We start from the raw sequence: 18,817 nt of genomic DNA, 5'->3' as shown, positions 1-18,817 counted from the left end.
TTGACTTTCATTGTATGGAAAAAAATGAAAAAATAATTCATACTGGTTTGAAATGACATGACGGTAAATAAATGATGAAAAAAAAAAAAAACTTTTAAGGGAACTATCCCTTTAACATGGAAAACTCCATATTGATCGACCACTACTCTGAACATTTGGGAGGACGTATCTCCCTCAATGACTACAGTAGTTACAGCTCTGAGACTAGAAAACTGAGAACTGACAGAAAAGTTAATTTCAGCCCTGGCCCTCTAGAGCTCTGAAGTTTCTAGAACTTTCTTCATTCAAACTTCGTCTTTGGAGCCAAAGCGTTTGGGGTATCAAAGGAAAGTGACCACAAAATTTGACAAAATGTATCCATTTTCGCAGTGTGCATTCATTAGCGGTAGTTCGGCGAATCTAAGAGACATGTACGTATAGACATTAGGGCCCAGCTTGGGTGGATAACGAGGACAAAAATCTCAATTAAGGAGCTGAGGCAAAGGGGACCGCAGGAGATCAAAACTCTGTGATGGCACTTTTAATGATGGCAACCTTTGACCTATGAATACGAAGCGCTCTGGGCAAAATGGCCCTCTCAGCACAGCTCTGTGGGCAGCAGACATTACAGCCACCTCCTGCTGAGAAGAAGGGCCTTCAGTAGGGGAAAAAAAAAGTTCAACAAGTTTAACTTTGGAATGAATAAGATATTTATTCAATTTAGTTGCTTGGTTACTCTCAAGCCTTCACAAGGTGAATTTGAGCTCTCGAATCCGTCTCGAACATTTTGAGGTTCCAGAGCTTTTTTTAATTAACACTCATCATCATACAAGTCATTTTAAACTAAATTCAGAGACTCATTTGACTCTGTTTACTGTCACAGCATGACAAAAGAGGGCGCTGTAGAGAAGATTTAAACTTCACATTGCTTCACATACTGAGAAGGATAGAGAGCAAGGTATGGAGAGGCAAGGGCATACGAGGCAGAAAACATCTCAACATGAAGCTGCTCAATTGCAGTAGTCTTTGTGAACAAACAACAGAGAAAGAAATCAATACAACTCCAGTCATCTAATGAAAATTACTCATCCGGTTCATCATTTGTTGGATATAACCTGGTACTCCATAGGAATTTCAGAGGTAGTTGTAACTCTGCCCTCTGATTGTATTAAAATGTCTTTTTGTCCTTTTGAAACATTTTCAAGGGTTTTGAAACCTTTTCATCTAGCAGTGCCATTGCTGCTGAGAAAATATATTGTACCCCCCAGTGAACTTCACTTCATATAAGTACTGTCTGCAAACAACGGTTCTGTTGAAATTGATTGCATCTTGTCAAAAAGAAAACATACACTGGGTCATCTAAAAAGACCTTTGCATCTCCAAAAGTAAGCTTTCAGCTATCCCTGAAGTCCACAGCACTATTTCCATCTTCCCATTGAACAGAACTGACAAAGAACGCCTGCTTCAAGAGATCTGCAGATCTGAAATGACAAATTTCATCCTGCGTTGTCTACAAGAACAGCACAAACCCTACAAAGAGTGGCACAACCACTGTAGCCATTGAAAAATTCAAAGATACTGAATTCATTTAATCAGTCAGACAGACTGACCTGAGGGAAATTCACTGGTAGATCAGTGGCGATCCTATTCCGCTGTTTGTGCTTGGAGACTGACTTCTTTGATGTCCATATAAATGTCAGGAAGCCAAAAGGGGTTAATAAATATTTAAGATGATCTTTAGAATCTTTGAATCGGAGTGTTGGCGTTGTCTTTCACCTCTCAGATCTAAGCGTCTGTAGAAGAACTTTGCCCTGTCAGGCTGAAAGTCCCTTTATCTATCTCTGAACTGAAGAAGGGAACTTGGACTCCTGTCGGTCTGTGGAAGGGGTCACTGCTACAATATTACATCTGAAAGTGAATATATTTGGGAAAAAATGGTAACCGCACTTTGTGTGGTTTCTGATGTCAAGATAAATCAATGGTCATTCGTTTAATCCTGATGTAATTATTCTCCATTTAGGACGAGAAGAGCTGTACTTGTGAGTTTGTAGCCTGCATAGGAAATAGCTGCCCGGAGGCATAGTTAAATTGACCACAAACTGAACTGACTTGCCTTAAAGTGACTTTGACTGAGTGTACTCATGAAACATGTATATATAGGTGAAGACAACTGAGAATAATCACAAAGCTTTACATCAACAACAACAGATAACTACTGACACATCAGTACTAGTTCTTCAGAATCAACGATTCTAGCAGTAAGAATGAATCAGTGAGGCTATTTATGAAGTAAAAACAAGATCGATCCAGGTCACCAAGACCTCTTTCTTAGAATGTTTCAGGGTCGGTTTCAAGGGTAGTCTAAAAACATCCATTTCTCTGTATGCCTGGAACTAAACACTTGAAAGAATCTGAGGTAATCTCATATTCATCTAAGAACTTCTCTTGTCTGTGACACACAAGCAGCAAATCAACCCCTTTGTAATTTCGCTTCGTAGCGGAACTGTATGATAACTGCCTGAAAATGAAGTTAAAACCATGTCATGTAAAGTATAGACCATACACTTTGATAAAGGTCAATGTGATCTATAGTTCAGCTCTGTGAAAGCTCAAGCATAATAAAAGACTCTTAATTGCTTTTCTTGAAGATTTTTCTCCGGATGTTTCTGTCAGTACACCCTCACTTCCGCAAGACACCATGATTATAGGTGGCGAGCTAATTATTTGTAAGCTAAAGGCCACTCCGCCACCTACTTTAAAACTGAAGTGATTTTGTGAAAATTATGTGAGAATACACACTAGAGAGACTGAGTCACTAATGGCAAACAACACCGAATCTCGTGTCTGTATAGAGCTCTTAAAACACATTTTTTGTTCTAAATAAGCACATGACAATGTCAATTAAAATAAATGGTTAGGGATTTTGTACATTGTTTCTTCAGAAGTCCTTATAATGGAGTAGATTAAGAGAGTTTGTGTGACTAAAGACATCTTACGTATACCGATCTGTTAACGCTCATACTTGTTTTTCTAAATTAAGTACTTGGATTAGCATGCATGGATGTGACTCCCATATCAGTAATTAATGTTTATTAATTTTAGTAAGGATATGGTACACACAGATACACACACACAAAATATATATATATACTGAATTAATATACAAAGTTCTGTCATGAAACTCGGATTGATGGCTGATAGGTCATTAACTCTTATCTGCTCACATCATTCTCTATAGGGCACAGCTGATTGGTTCCTGTATCAGTAGCTAATGAGCTCACTGCTCAACCTTCAAAAACTTGGTCAGCATTTGTTGTAGCAGTTACAGCACGCTTTAAGAAACCCTCCACCTTCCTCCACCTGTATAAATCTGCTACGGTTAATTCAAGTATGCTATATTGCATTACAGCAGCATGTCTTATTTGCTAACAGTGTATCAGATCTATTCCACGAAGACCAAACAAATCAACATTGTCATATCCATTACCATGCCGAACACCCCAAAATATACTTATATGTAAAACTGAAAATATTTTTTAACGTTTAAATTAAAGAATCACTCAAAGCAATTATAATTTCGTCACCTTCCTAAAATAATTGCTTCACCATTTTTTTAAAACAATTTTGCATAAGTCATCTTCTCATGATGCAGGTCACCTCTGGTAAAATCGCCCACATCCTCAGTTGAACAGATCATGCAATTCTACCCCTGTAGTATAATGGCCTATGTCAAAAGTGTGACTTAGGCCGTTTTATTTAGCCTACAGTAAGTCAAAAGATAATGAGACTTAGGCAATTTTACAAGCTTTTCAAGATGGCAGTTGCATCAAGAAGAACGGAAATCTACTCGGCCTCTGAAGTTAGGTTCAGCTTTTTGTGTTTTCTGAGAAACCTGAAAAAATGACTTGGGCAATTATTTTAGGAAGGTGACGATTTGCAAAACAAAGTTGCATCTGTGAAGCAATTTACTAAGCTGACCTTCTGAGAGAGAAAAATGTCTCAGCAAAGTAAAATATGATTTCAATATATACAGTACACAGAACATATATTGTGAACTTTACTGTTTACGTTACAAGAAACATCTTGTTTTAATGAGGCCATTAATGCTTAAATGTAAATGCATTTAAAGCACCTCCCTGCTTATCTGTCCTCACTATAATGTAGCTTTAATCTATGTAATCCCAACCATCTAAAACATCCATTAAACACCTCATGAATTAAGTTCACATGTAGGCTGTGAAAATTGCATCACAGTCAGGTGAGGGTCTTCTAAAGGTCACATGCCCAAACCTGATTTAAAAATGAAATTTAAAAAAGACATTCAAAATTACAACACAAATGTGTCCTACATTGGTATGGAGAATGCTTCAGTGCTGGCAAGCCAAGGTCATGGATTTGATTACCAATACATACTGATAACATGTAGCTTAGTAGTGTGCAATATGTACTTTAAGTCGCTTTGGATAACTCTGCCTAATGCATAAATGTACGTCATTTGAAACAAAAAAAGCACATATGAATAGACTCAAATAACTTGCCTTAATCTGGAAGTTAATTAAAATTATTCTTAGAAAATGTTTACAGAGAAAGAGCCCAGCTTTACCCATCTTTCCCCCTCAAGGTCAAAGGTATTTATTTGTATATTTCCTCTTTATATATATATATATATACACTTCTGATTTAAATGATCATTGATTCAAGTCAAATAGAGAGCTAATGGCATGTGTCTTTAAAATGTATACCACAGCAGAAAACTCTGAACATGATGGTCAGGTAAGCAACCTTTTCTAATGCCAAACGTACAACTTTCTTCAAAGCGCTGGAGAGCGTGAAATAAATCTTTCAATATTTATATAACTGTCCGTCAGACTAGAGATTGAACACATATTTCAAAGTAGGTGAAGAAGAGGGCATCATAATTCTGCATGTTCCTATTAGATCGCAGGTATAAAAAAAATGAAAAAAGACCACACTTTTACAGTTTTGTTTTGACATATTTCAAGATTATTAACAACATTACACTATGCATATTTAAAGTTGAATTGTGTGCTATTAATATTGCTAGATGTAAATTAATATTGCTAGATGGACATATCACCCCCTCCCCCAACCAATTGTATAGCAAAGTAATATCACACTGCTCCTAAATAAGCTGCATAATTTGAGGCTTGAGTATCCTCTATTCACATTGGTCTGTACTTTTTTTCCCTTGGTGTTTATGTTCATTTAATAAGGATATTTGTAATTTATTATGTGCCTGCATCTATGATCTTCTTGCTTTGCATTTTTGTTAAAAAGAGTAGATGAAATGCAAAGGCCTTCAGACTTCTGCCCGGTGGCTTTTAAAAACATTTTCCACTATGCATTGCTCGTCTCATCCGTGTCACAGCTCCACTTCGCCTGATGACTCAATACTAATGCATGTCTACTCAAAGCTGAAAGCTGCGAGGCTTTGTCTGTTCTCTGTACGCTTCTATAAAAAAATACAACAAAGAAATAATGGGGAAAAAAAGCTCTATGAACACAACAAGCTGCATAGGTTCCTTGTTGTACCCAATTAAAAGTGTTTTTGGATCCATTTAAGTGTTTTGCACAAATTTCTAATTCTTTCGGATATTAATTAAACTGTCTACTTTGAGATATGAACACACCTGCATATTTTGACCTTTCAACCTGACTGTATTATTGCAAAGCTTAGCATTAGCAGTTATATCTGGGAAATGTTATTTGGCTTCTTTCAAACCAGAAATGAACCGTCAGAATAAATGCATACATGCAATGCCACTCTGTACATGACTCATAACCAATTATCCAATAATTGCATGTGAATTGCTTTTTTTCCCCTTGCATATTTATTCACATATAAACTCACTTTATCTGCATTATTTTACTCTAATGTACATCTCCACGCACGAGTCTGCTCATTAAACCAGCATGCAAAGAGATGCTAGACCCAGGAGTCATGCCAATAAAGCAAGCCTACTCTCATCACAGTCCAACATTCATGTTCTGTTTACAAGAACATGCTGTCTGAGTCTCAACCCACCAAGCACTCCTTCTACCACTGTGCAGGAACTGCTTTGAAAAGCAGAGGTGTGCGTACGTGTGCATATGGAAAAAGAGAGGGAGCGAAGCAGTAAAGATAGAGAAGAAGAAAAAAATAGTTTACAAATGAAATTAATATGTACATTTCAAAAATAAATATCTGACAAAATATCTGCTATAATATAATATTTTAAATGGTTTACTATTTTAAAAAAAGCATAAATATAAAGTGAAATTGCTGCTTGCAAACGTTTAGCATTTTTATTTTATTCAGAACAAGCTAATTTTACCTGTCCAGAAATGCAGAAATTATATTTACGGCATTCAGGCAGGGGCTAACTAGACCATGCAAACAAGCTAAGCTTGACCAGCTGTTTAAGGTTTACCAATTGTAGCTTACCAGCAACCTAAGCCATGAGATAACCATTAAGGCAGGACAATACCGTATGTTTATCCGACCAATGGCAGTGTTTCGGGAAAACTGGATTGCAATTTTTGGTGATGCTAATAGTACACAACTTGTACAGATAATAAGCAAGACACTAGCAATACACAGATTGATTTTAGCCAAATTATTTCAGGTTTGACAATAAGCTCATGGCCCTCCCATTGAGAACACACTCACACACACACACCCAGAAATGGCGATCGACCGTGCTGCTGGTCTTCTAAAAAGCATCAGATCAGTGACTCAGAGCGCTAGTGACTGCGACTGAAGTACGGTGGGTGGGAGGTGTCATGAGCAGGGTCTAAATCAATCAATATGCCCAGATCATCCACATCCTGTCTGTTTCATTCCAAGTCTCGTGTTGGACAAGAAACCTGACAAACACGTCCAGATTACTCACACAAACAGTCAAGGATGCACGAGGCAACCATCATTGATCGCGATGCAAAGAAATGATGTGGACTGAATTTCTATCGCATTTACTACAAGACTGTAAAGACTGATCCACCGATCAGGCATAACATTATGATCACTTACAGGTGAAGTGAATAACACTGATTATCTCTTCATCACGGCACCTGTTAGTGGGTGGGATATATTAAGCAGCAAGTGAACATTTTGTCCTCAAAGTTGATGTGTTAGAAGCAGGAAAAATGGGCAAGTGTAAGGATTTGTGCAAGTTTGACAAGGGCCAAATTGTGATGGCTAGATGACTGGGTCAGAGCATCTCCAAAACTGTGGGGTGTTCCCGGTCTGCAGTGGTCAGTATCTATAAAAAGTGGTCCAAGGAAGGAACAGAACCGGCGACAGTGTCATGGGTGGCCAAGGCTCGTTGATGCAGGTGGGAAGCGAAGGCTGTCTGATCCGACAGACGAGCTACTGTAGCTCAAATTGCTCAATAAGTTAATGCTGGTTCTGATAGAAAGGTGTCAGAATAGTGCATCATAGTTTGTTGTGTATGGGGCTGCGTAGCCACAGACCAGTCAGGGTGCCCATGCTGACCCCTGTCCACTGCCGAAAGCACCAACAGAAATGTAAGAAGGTGGCTTGGTCTGATGTATCACGTTTTCTTATACATCAAGTGGATGGCCGGGTGCGTGTGGGTCGCTTACCTGGGGAACACATGGCACCAGGATGCATTATGGGAAGGCAAGTCGGCGGAGGCAGTGTGATGCTTAAGCATTGTTGCAGACCATCTACACCCTTTCATGGAAACGGTATTCCCTGGTGGCTGTGGCCTTTTTTATTTTTAGCAGGATAATGCGCCCTGCCAATGCCACAAAGCAAAAATGGTTCAGGAATGGTTTGAGGAGCACAACAACAAGTTTAAAGTGTTGACTTGGCCTCTAAATTCCCTATATATATATATATATACAGTATATATAGGCTATATGCTAACTTGCATACAAGCACAAAGAAAGTGCAAAACACAAACAGGGCCCAAAAAGTATAATTTTTAAATCCCCCCAAGAATGTGAATTTGAACTGTGATTTGAATTGGAAAGTGATTTTCAAGTGATTTTCACAAAATCAAACACAAGTTAAAAGTTAAGTCAGAAAAAAAGAGGTGTTGTTTAACTTAAAGGTGGCGAATCTGAGACACTGATGATTTGGATCGATAATGTCACAGGGCTGATTCAAAGCCACACAAAATCCTGCTTAATCTTTCTCTCTCTTTCTCTCTCTCTCTCTCTCTCTCTCGATTCCTTTCTGCCTTTTTATTAATCTATATCCCATTTTATATTTACAACTGCAAACACGCATAGACTGTGACAGTGAAGAAACCGTGAATCTAAACTACAAATCTAATCTACAATATCTATCTATCTATCTATCTATCTATCTATCTATCTATCTATCTATCTATCTATCTATCTATCTATCTATCTATCTATCTATCTATCTATCTATCTATCTATCTATCTATCTATCTATCTATCTATCTATCTATCTATCTATCTATCTGTCTATCTGTCTGTCAACCCTGATCAAACACAACTGAAGCAGCTAATTAAGATCTTCAGGAACACTTGATAAAAACACAGATGTGTTTGATCAGGGTTGGATCTGGTTGGTATATCTCCAGGAACAGGATTGGGCAGCCCTGGTCTCTATAGTATGATGCTCTGATGTGGTAGCTTGGTACCAGGGCAAAGACAGCTTCAGGCTAGAAATAAATAAAACAAGTTTGATCATATTTTCTGATTATTGTACAAAATATAAAGGTAAACAAATAAATAATGCAGTAAAGGTGGTGAAAAGTTAGCTTGAGAATGAAAATGAATGTAATACTCCCCCTGGTGGATAAACCAACAAGTGATTATTGTGTGCGTTCGTGGATCGGGAGGGATTTGACCGCCTTCAGCCTGAGCCACTGCTGATATTGAATTCATCACAAAGGAGTGAACAACAGCACTGATGCAACAGTGGCATGTTCTACAGAAGAGCTGCAATCCATATTTATAAACTGATTTCCAGATCACACACTCACACTTTGTCTGATACTGAATATCCATCTGAATACTTCATACACTTTTATTCAAAAAAGTTGGACTGACATCTACACACTATAATAGGCTACAATTTAAAATTAATGAAATATGTTTGGTTGTATATCACTTGGTGTGTGTGTGTGTGTGTGCGTGCGTGCGTGCGTGCGTGCGTGCGTGTGTGTGTGTGTGTGTGTAAAAATAATATTTTATTATAAAAGTATTCTGCACCCCATTATGCAAATTACAATGAACAATAAAGGTCTATCACATATATTGTTTACCTTTAGTTTTGTGCAGGACATATTGATAATAGTAGGTGTTACCATGGCTCAGTGGTCTATTTTCTGTGGCACAGGACCATAATTTTATTTAGAAAACATGCATATCTGTGCCGACAGCTAAACAAACACTATGCTCAGTGTTTATTAAAAAGCGTGCCATTCGCTTCCCCCCACAAATCTACATTAACATTGCTATGTAAACCTAAAAGACCTTTAAAGACCTTGTCAGAACCTGATGTGAGGAATAAGAGACCCTCGACCACGTATCCACAGTTATGTATGCAAATCTAACCATGTGTATGCAAATCCTGACATGTAAATGCACCACTGAGCTACTTAATGTAGTGATTACAAAAATGGGGTCCATTACAGAATGTTGAGATCTGAGAACTACTCCATTACTAGTCCACACATCAAAAGACTTCAAGAGGAAGATCATTTTAAGAGTTATTTTAGTTTAAACTAAACTATCACATAAGCTCTGCTTGTTTGCCTGTATCTCTCGTCCTCCATGTCTAAAAGGTTTCAGTCTGTCTGGGTGAGGTCTTGTTTGACTAGTCTCTAGGGAAGATGCTGGAAGGAAATGTCTTCAACGCGATGTGGCAAACATGGCCCCAGGGGTCATGTGACAGCTCTAAAATGCCCTTTTGATTCCGATTCACAGCCCATAATAACCCCGCTCCCAGATCTAAGGCCTTTTTATGTAGCCTCGGCAACCCTACCCAGGGAATTTGCGCTGCCGTCTTGTCCTCTCGCTACATTTCACCAGGGAAAACTATACCGCCGAGAGAAAAGGCAAGAAATGGCAAAGAGAGAGATGCTTTGTGTGCATATTCTTCATAACATCGTAACTCACTCTTCTTTCCAAGCCTCAGAAAAACAGGCAGGAAATACCTCGGCTCCTCCAGGCGAAGGTATTGCACGCACAATAAAGGTAAGAATGTAGATCTAAGGAGCCTGGGATAGACAAATCACAGAACGTCCTTTTTTCCGTCATTTAAGGGCCAAAGAGAGCAAAGGAGCGGCCTCAGATAGATCTTTATGTTCCTGAAGCGGTTTTCATCCAGATGCTGCCGTTATTCCCAGTGTGGGCTGAATAAACAGTGGGATGACCTACGACCCCAGGCTTTATGATCTCATAAGCTCAAATCCAGTTTGTGCTCGAGTTGGCCATACACACCTGTGTGCATTTATTTCTAGCATTACACTTCAGTGTGACTCGAGTTTTATCTCACCTAAGAACGTCTAGTGTGTGACAAAGACAGAAAGTTAAAAGCCATAATATTTTCTCTGTATTTGTACCTTGTAGTAGGTGTTTGATTGTAAAAAAATGTGTAAATGGCATCAGAAGCAGAGATGGGCATAAATATGTAATGTTTTGAGTTTTGTAACCATTCCAACAAACTTCAAGTCATTTCTCCCCAGAAATAAATGATATCTCTATTTTATTTATGTGTCTCTGTGCACATATTGCTATTCATATCCAAAAAAAAAAAGTTCATTTTTGTTTTAAAATAATATATTGAGTTTTATGTTTCAGTGACATCATTTCCCCTTTCTGAATTGCCCAATCATGTTGAAAATTAGTTCTGTAAACAACAAATTAAATCAAGATTTTGTTAATATCAGTGGATGACGTGTAATGCTGGATTGAGTAATTTAGTGTGTTTAAATGTCGTTAATTAGGCTATGTGTTTATTCAGAATTCTGTGTTAATGAGCTTGAGTCAGTTAAACTTGCCGCCGGCGTGCCATTTTAAATGGTGTTTTTTTTGGGGGGGCTGCCCGCTAATAGTCATTATTCTTCTCTCATTTATTTGTACAAAATGTTTAGGATACACCAATAGTAGATGAATTATTTGTCAAATCTATTATTGTGATATTGCAGTGAATCTCTCATTCACTTTTTTAAAAACTATAATATCGCGAAAACCCATAAAATTCTGTTTTTAGACATGCCATGTGATATCTGGTTTAAGGTTAGCATTTTGAGCTAAAGCTCAAGCGCTAATTTGCATTGAGCTAAAGCTCAAGCTCAAGAGCTAAAGCTCAAAATGGTGGGAAATCTCAACTCTGTTATCGTCAACTCTGTTATCATCAACCCAATTTGTCTATAGCAGAGTTGACAGATTTTTCTGTTAGTACACTGTACAATGTTGTACTGTTAGTACAATGTTCCGTATTCATTTTAAATCTTACAAGTTTAAGATCAGCAAATATTGAAAATGTTGAATTTGAACTGCATTCTATGAAAATAAAAAAGTTGAACAGAAAAAAATATATCCTATTTTTTGTTTTCTTTCTCTACTTGAAATTTACCCCCAGAATGATCATATGCACTGCCTTTCAAAATTTTGGGATCGGCAAGATTTTTATGTTTTTAAAAGAAGTCTCTTATGCTTAAAAAAAAAAAGAAAGAAAAAAAAAAAACCTGTAATATCGTGAAGTTATTACAATTTAAAATAACTGTTTTCTATTTCAATATATTTTCTGAATATTATTTTTATTATGGTTTTTCAAACATAAAAAACAAACAATAACAGACAAAGATTGTTTGTCTGTTATATAACAGAAATCTGTTATGTAAAAAAAAGAAAAAAAAGAGGGAACGATGACCATATACAAGGCCAACCTCTCCTACAAAGTGTAATCACAATAATCACAGAGAGTGAACGTTACAAATCTGAAACAAATGATAAATAAATCATTAGTCCTTGTGGCTTGACAAAAAAGTAAAAACTGGTTCCCACATTTTGTCGAATTTTGCAGAATTCCCAGAAATGGTGTATCTAATTATTTCCAGGTGTAACGTACAAGTGAGTCCAGATAGCCAGTCAGAAAAGAGGGGCGTAGTATTTTTCTTTCACATTTAGGACAGACAGAAGAATAGAATTAGCTACGCTTTATCTATTTTAATATATTTTAAAATTTAATTTATTCCTGCGATGCAAAGCTGAATTTTCAGCATCATTACTCATCAGTCTTCAGTGTCACATGATCCTTCAAAAATCATTCTAACATGCTGATTTGCTGCTCAAGAAACATTTATTATTATCAATGTTGAAAACAGTTATGAACAAATGTTTTTCCAAAATTCTTTTTTGGAGTCAGTACAAATGTAAGAAATAAAATAAATCAATACTTGTATTCAGCAAGAATGCATTAAATTGAGTTACAGTTACAGTAAAGACATTTATAATTTAACAAAAGATTAAATTTTAAATAAATGAAATTGAACTTTTTATTCATCAATTAATCCTAAAAACAGGTCCACAACTGTTTTCAACATTGATTGTTTTCATACACTGACTTAGTTCACACACACACAAAATTCAATAATAATATTAATAATGTTTTTGTTTTTTGCTTTCCCCCTCTATTATACAATATCTGGACAGTAACACATTATGTGACATCTAGAAAAGCAAAGCCAAAATTGTCAAGTCAACTTTCAGTTCTAACACTAAAAAAAGAAGAAGGAAAATAGGCCTATATAGCCTATAAAAAAAATAAAAATATTTTTCTGTTGCAATCAAGTCAGAAAAAAAAGTATTTATGACTGCACGAACACTGAGAAAAGGTCACGTTTGCTGCCAGTGAAGAAATGTGTTTTATATAAAAGAGGGCCTGTTCTGCTCTGAGCGCTGACTGGGCAACAGGCCAAGGTGGATTGGTCATCATAAGTTTGCGAAGCCCACACCTCCCTTCAGTTTGGACTGAGACATCCTTGAGCAAGAGATGCCAGTATATCGCTCTATTAAAACTGAGAGCTTGACAGCAATGTCGGATTTAATCATTAATGAAACTTTACCAAACCTCAACGCATTTGTACAGGCGGATCCGTATATACGACATTATGAGGGAGAGCTGCAGAGAAGGTAAAGAAACTTTTAATAAATTCAACCTACCTAGTTACTTATTCTTATTGGTCGTTTTATGGATTTATTCCGAGTTTTCCATCAAAACGGTGCGTTTAGATAATAATCAAACTCCCTTTCTTTAAAGTCTTTGAAACGTGTCATACACGGTGTGTGTCTCTGCTAGTCCAATCAGAAGGTTTTGTGTCTCTCACGTGCTGCACGTTCAGCCACATCCACATTAATATTTTGTTGTATGATGAATATCTGAACCTGCAAATCTGAGAAAAAGGTGTTTTCCCACAAAGATTACCAAGTGCACACACAGGCAATGCTTTTATGGCTTTTTTCGGTTTCTTTTTGGTCTGTTTGATCAGGCGTGCCGCAAGCCCTGAAAAGTGAAGCCAAAGCGTCTCTATCGGTCCCCGGTGACTGGTCCTATAGGTCATAAACCTCGCCTCCCCATATTTAAAGGGGTGATTGAACTGAGAAATCAAATTTTCCTTGAGCTTTTGACATATAAGAGGTCATCATACTATAAGAATATCCTAAGTTTCAGAAGCAGAACTGAAAACATCCTTGTTTGTCCAATAAAAGCTTTTATTGACACCAGGCACAGCGAACGACAGGTCTTTCAAAGTGGGGATCTATGACGTCAAAGTGTATCAAACACCGCCTCCGCAGAAGAAGATCAACGCCTACTTCAAAACACTGGCCGTTTAGCCCCGCCCACCGATTCGCGCATTACATGCAAGAGCTAAATAACATAGGCCTACTACATAATGCTAAACCAGATCGAGCAAGCAATAAACATGCCGTTTACGAAATATTGTGCAGTGCCTGGTTGTGGAAGAATTCCAAATGGATTGCATGGTTAAACTTTATTAAATCAGTCACCATTTCCGAGTCTTTGCAAACAGACTTTTACGACACGGATCTGCCAGCAACGCCACAAACATGTAAGTAACCATGTTTATTCTAATGCCTGATCTAGCTGTGATCAGTGATTTCTGATAATTATTCAAGTTCAGATAGATTATCTTTCTCTCAAAATCGTTCAGTTTATGCATCAGTGACTAAACTTCACATCATTTCGTAGGATGAACATAATCTTATTTAAATTGTGATTAAATTATACAGAAAGTGATCTAAGAATGCTCCCTTTCTAATCGCCCAAGTCAATCACACAGCGCGAGTGTATCTGGACACTTGCCAAAACTCGTTATGAAATAAATGATGTTACTGCACAACAAAGCTCTTACTATATTTACATCGTGTTTGCATTATTTGGTGAAGGCATTCGATAGAGTGCAAAAATGCATCTTTATTCACGCGATCAACAGACTGTCTGTCATCTGCTCAGTGCTCATCATCACTGCAACCTTTCATGTGATGGAATAGATTTAAATATAATGCTTTAAACAATACTTTTCACGATTTGTTATCACGATCTTGATAGCTGTGTAATAGTAAAAACGTAGAAAAGTTTTCGAGAGAGTCTGTTGTATACTAGCTATTTCATATGCAAACATGTCAGCCAATCACAGCAGTGGGCGTTAACACTGAAGTCTCACACAGACACGCCCCTTAAAACGTTCAAATCAGAGGCTAAAATCAGGCTAGGAAAAATGCTTTTTATTTCTAAATTATTAAAAAATTTGATGTAAAAATCATATTAACATTATAAAATAATAAAACAATCTAGTTAATGAAACCTTTAAACCAGTGAGACCAACTAAACAATTAAATTACACTTCAAATATCTTTTTTCCAAAGATGGTTTCTGACTGTCATTTACTGTAGTTTTTATCGCGCTGGTGTAAGTTCAAGTGTTTGTTTTTAAAATAAGTTTGTTAGTTATTTGATGCGGTGGTGTGATGTCATGATTGACAGCTGTGATTGACAGGTTCTCTGAGCGAAGTAGTCACTAATGGCGCTTTTCCACTACACTGTACCAGCTCGCCTCGGCTCGACTCGACTTGCCTTTGTTTGGTTTTCCACTGTGTAAAAGTTGTACCGGTACCTGCTTCCAGGTACTTTTTTTCGTATCACCTTCAGCGAGGTTCTGAGCGAGCTGAGGCGACATTAAAATATGACGTGAAACACGGCAGACTGCTGATTGGTCAGAGAGAATCGTCACTATTCACTGCGTCACCATTGCACGCGCCAGACGGAGTATCCTGAATAACCCCGACATTTTTAAATAGTTTTGCCAGAGATTTCATGATATACCCATTACTAATATTATGTAAAACAGCATACACTCGATTTTTCTCCATTGTCCTGTGTGTGTGGGTAGCGGGTGTATGTTGCGTCGCTATGACGACCAGGTACTATTGTGGAGGTACTATCTGCAATGGAAAACGGAGCGAAAAGCGAGTCGAGTCGAGTCGAGTCGAGTTGAGCTGGTACTGGTAATGGAAAAGCGCCATAAAGCACCAACAGACTTTTTTTTTGGATCTTCGGAGGACTGAAGCGATTGGAGCTTTAGATTTAATATCTAAATTTCTCAAATTAATATAACCCCCCCTTCCCCCTTCTGTATAACAGTAAATACATGGAAAGCCGGAAAATTCTGTCAATGTCGGCGAAGCGCTGTCTCGTAAACGATGGAAAATTTCCGACAATGAAATAAATATTGACAGTTATTTTTGATGGAATATTGCAGTATTTATTATAAAGGATTTTATATGTGCACATCATTGTTATAATTTTTTTAATTCATTATCTTATTATCTTTAAAGGGGGGGTAAAATACTTAGTTTCAGTCAATCTCATGTTAATCTTGAGTACCTATAGAGTAATAGTGTGTCCTTCATATCTCCAAAAAGTCTTTAGTTTCATCTTATTTATAAAATAAAAATACAGCTTTCCGATTCTATCCGGAAAAAGCCGAGGTCCTTGATTCTGGGCGTGGGCGGAGCTATAGAGTCAAGCGGGAGCGCGTGATACCGTTGTACTTACATGAATGGGGTGTTTTATCACTGGGACCGCGCCAGGTTTTAATTGCAACCGGTTTGCAAATCCAGCGACGGCCTGGGCCTTGTTAATAAAACATTCGTCACTGAAATGACCAGAACACAAAACCGCACTTGCCGAACTCCTTTGCTGTCCCGGAAATACAAACTGCATCCACTGTTCCAGTAACACTGGGTTCTTTGGGAAGCTGAACAAGGTAAACTTCCCTCCCTCACATCCCAAAACACACTTTTTTGGAGACATTCTTGACATCAACCATTCCTATTTAGCGCTGCTGATGATGATTTCCGGTAGTAGCGCGTCGATGAGCGCGGTCTTTCTCTCCTCTGGTCGACGTGTGCGTGAACGCGCTTTTCCGAGAGCAATGCTCATATAAGGAGTTCCACTCTGGTCTACGTCATTAGATCTACGATAGAAAAAAACCAGCCGAAACGTGTTGCAACCCGGAAGTATGATTTTTAGCACAGAAATTCTCTGTTATTCGTTCAAAATAACTTTTCAAACTTTGGCCATTATTAGCATGAGAATCCATCTCTTTAACACTGTAAACAACTCTGAATACATGAAACACCATTGTACCCCCCCTTTAATCAAAATAACTTCCGCCTCCCACAGGCAGTGACATCTCCTATGTTTTCTGATGACGTGTTTATTGGCGGGAAAACCTCACTCACATGAAATCGCTGCAATAACAAACCACAATGATGCAATCAATTTCCGATGGGCAAAATAAAGTCCCCGTCTAATTTTTTTCTTGTTTGAAAAGCCGTTGCACTCTGATAAATAAGGGGGACAGCTGCAACAGTATCTATAATGTTTTTATCTATATAAACGCTGCCTAGTAGACATCCCAGATGTCAGTTATTCAAAATATTACAATCAATGAAATCGTTAGGCTACTCATTTCAAAACCATAATCTCTATTTTGATGATATATTACTAATTTTTCATTTTCATGTTAAATAGTTATAAAAGCCAAAGTGTTGTGAAATTGAATAACTTTGGTTCTTCTGACCAGACTACCCCTCACCTTAGAATCCCCATGACACCTTCCAGTGTCTCCGCTCACTTCCATAATAATTTAGGATTGATGTAGTAGCATTTGCCATACAGTGAGCGTAAGTCGCTTTACTGTGACAGTAATGGATTCCAGACTTTTTTGATTATTAATGTTCATATAGAACTTGCGGTGAAAATATGGGACTGTCAGCTAGTCCAGTAGAAAGAGAAAGCAGCTAATTGGCCAGAGCTTGTGAAAACTGGGTGAGATGGCACACAGAGAGACAGCATCTGAGCTTGGCAGGTTTCCCCCATACCACCAGCCAGTCGTCGTACCTTGTTAAAATTCACTTTAATGTCTAGAGCCTCTCAGACAGACACACATGCACACATTCGTGCAGGCATGGGCGCACGCACCTGAGACTTCCATGGGGTGGTTTTTGTGTGGTTGGGAGACAGAAAGGGAAAATTAAGTCAGGCATTGTCAGCAGAATATTGTCACAGGGGGTTTCAGTTCATGACGGGGGTTTGACAGTGAACTTTCTTAGAAAAAATGCTTGTGTGAAGTATGCAAATGCATTTTGCTGTCGAAATATCCATATCCCCACTTAAAATTTCACTTTTTTTTGCAGCAATATTTTTGGACAAATTGATTATCTGATTGTAAATATGGACAACTAAAGTCAATGTTAAAGAAGAACTAAATGTCAAGTAAACTGTTGTTCATCGTTGATGTTTTTGTATGCATTTTATTGAATAATAATCAAATGTATTTAATATTTAATTGAATAATCAAGTAAAAATTATAATTTAAACTATTAATAGTAATAATACATATGAAATAAATATATTCTATTAAATTATATCCAATTATCAATGTATGTTCAAAACATAAAACCCCTAAACTTTTTTTCCTGACTTCGGAAACTGTATTGAGGGTATAATAACATTACAAGTAATTTGAGTTCTGTCGACAACTCTCGGAGTGGATCAATTTCAACCAGCATTTATTGGCATGGGGCATGAAATATGCAGCTTGATTTTGGTGGACAAGATCTGCTACGCTGTTGCTGCTGAGCAAATACAATTTGTTAAGCTTAGTCAAAAATAACAAACAAAGGAAAAAGGCTGCTGCAAGAAATGGTGAACCCCCGTAGCAGATCTCTACAGGTGGTGCTGGGGAGGAGGAGGGACAACTGAATCTTTCATATCGTGCAGTGTGCCGATCGCAGGCTAGAGTACTATACTGTATATGGTTGGATATTTGGATTTGGAAGTACTTCTGATTGGCTGGTGCCGCGGCATTGAAAGAACCAATCAGCGTTCGGTTTGAGTCATGCATTTATTTTAATCCGATTACTTATCCCAAGTATCTAGTAAAGTAACACATTAAATTTACAACAAAATGTCTGGGTTATTTTTTTCAAATAAGTATCGCAAGGTGCTTTGTTTTCCCATTAATAGATTAACACCTCATTAATAGATGTGCCCGTGTTGAGAGAGAAATCAAGAGTAAGGTACGGAGGTGCTGTGTGCACTGTAAACATGATGGTTACAGAATATTACGCAAACCTGCAATTGAATGTTAAATTACAGAAATATAGGCCTACTTTATGAATTTATATTTAATCTCACTTTATTAACCAATGTCTTTGCTGCGGACTTTGATGATCCAATTCAACCATAATAAGCAAAAATTACTTTAGATTGCCACATTTGAGCTTCATTTTTTTTTTTT

General features: G+C 37.5%; 1 protein-coding gene across 3 annotated transcripts in view; it reads left to right on the top strand.

The window, feature by feature from the left end:
- Positions 1-12,915: 12,915 nt before the first annotated feature.
- Positions 12,916-18,817, top strand: part of gbe1a (glucan (1,4-alpha-), branching enzyme 1a) — a 114,453-nt gene continuing 108,551 nt past the window's right edge. For all 3 annotated transcript variants that reach the window (XM_079600674.1, XM_079600672.1, XM_079600673.1), the window contains exon 1: positions 12,916-13,122. In XM_079600674.1, the coding sequence (XP_079456800.1) occupies positions 12,983-13,122 (140 nt within the window). In that variant the 5' untranslated portion in view covers positions 12,916-12,982. The remainder of the gene's footprint in view (positions 13,123-18,817) is intronic.

This window comes from Phoxinus phoxinus (genome assembly GCF_949152265.1).
Source record: "Phoxinus phoxinus genome assembly, chromosome: 23".
Lineage (NCBI taxonomy): Eukaryota > Metazoa > Chordata > Actinopteri > Cypriniformes > Leuciscidae > Phoxinus > Phoxinus phoxinus.
This window is presented reverse-complemented; position numbering and strand designations above follow the sequence as displayed.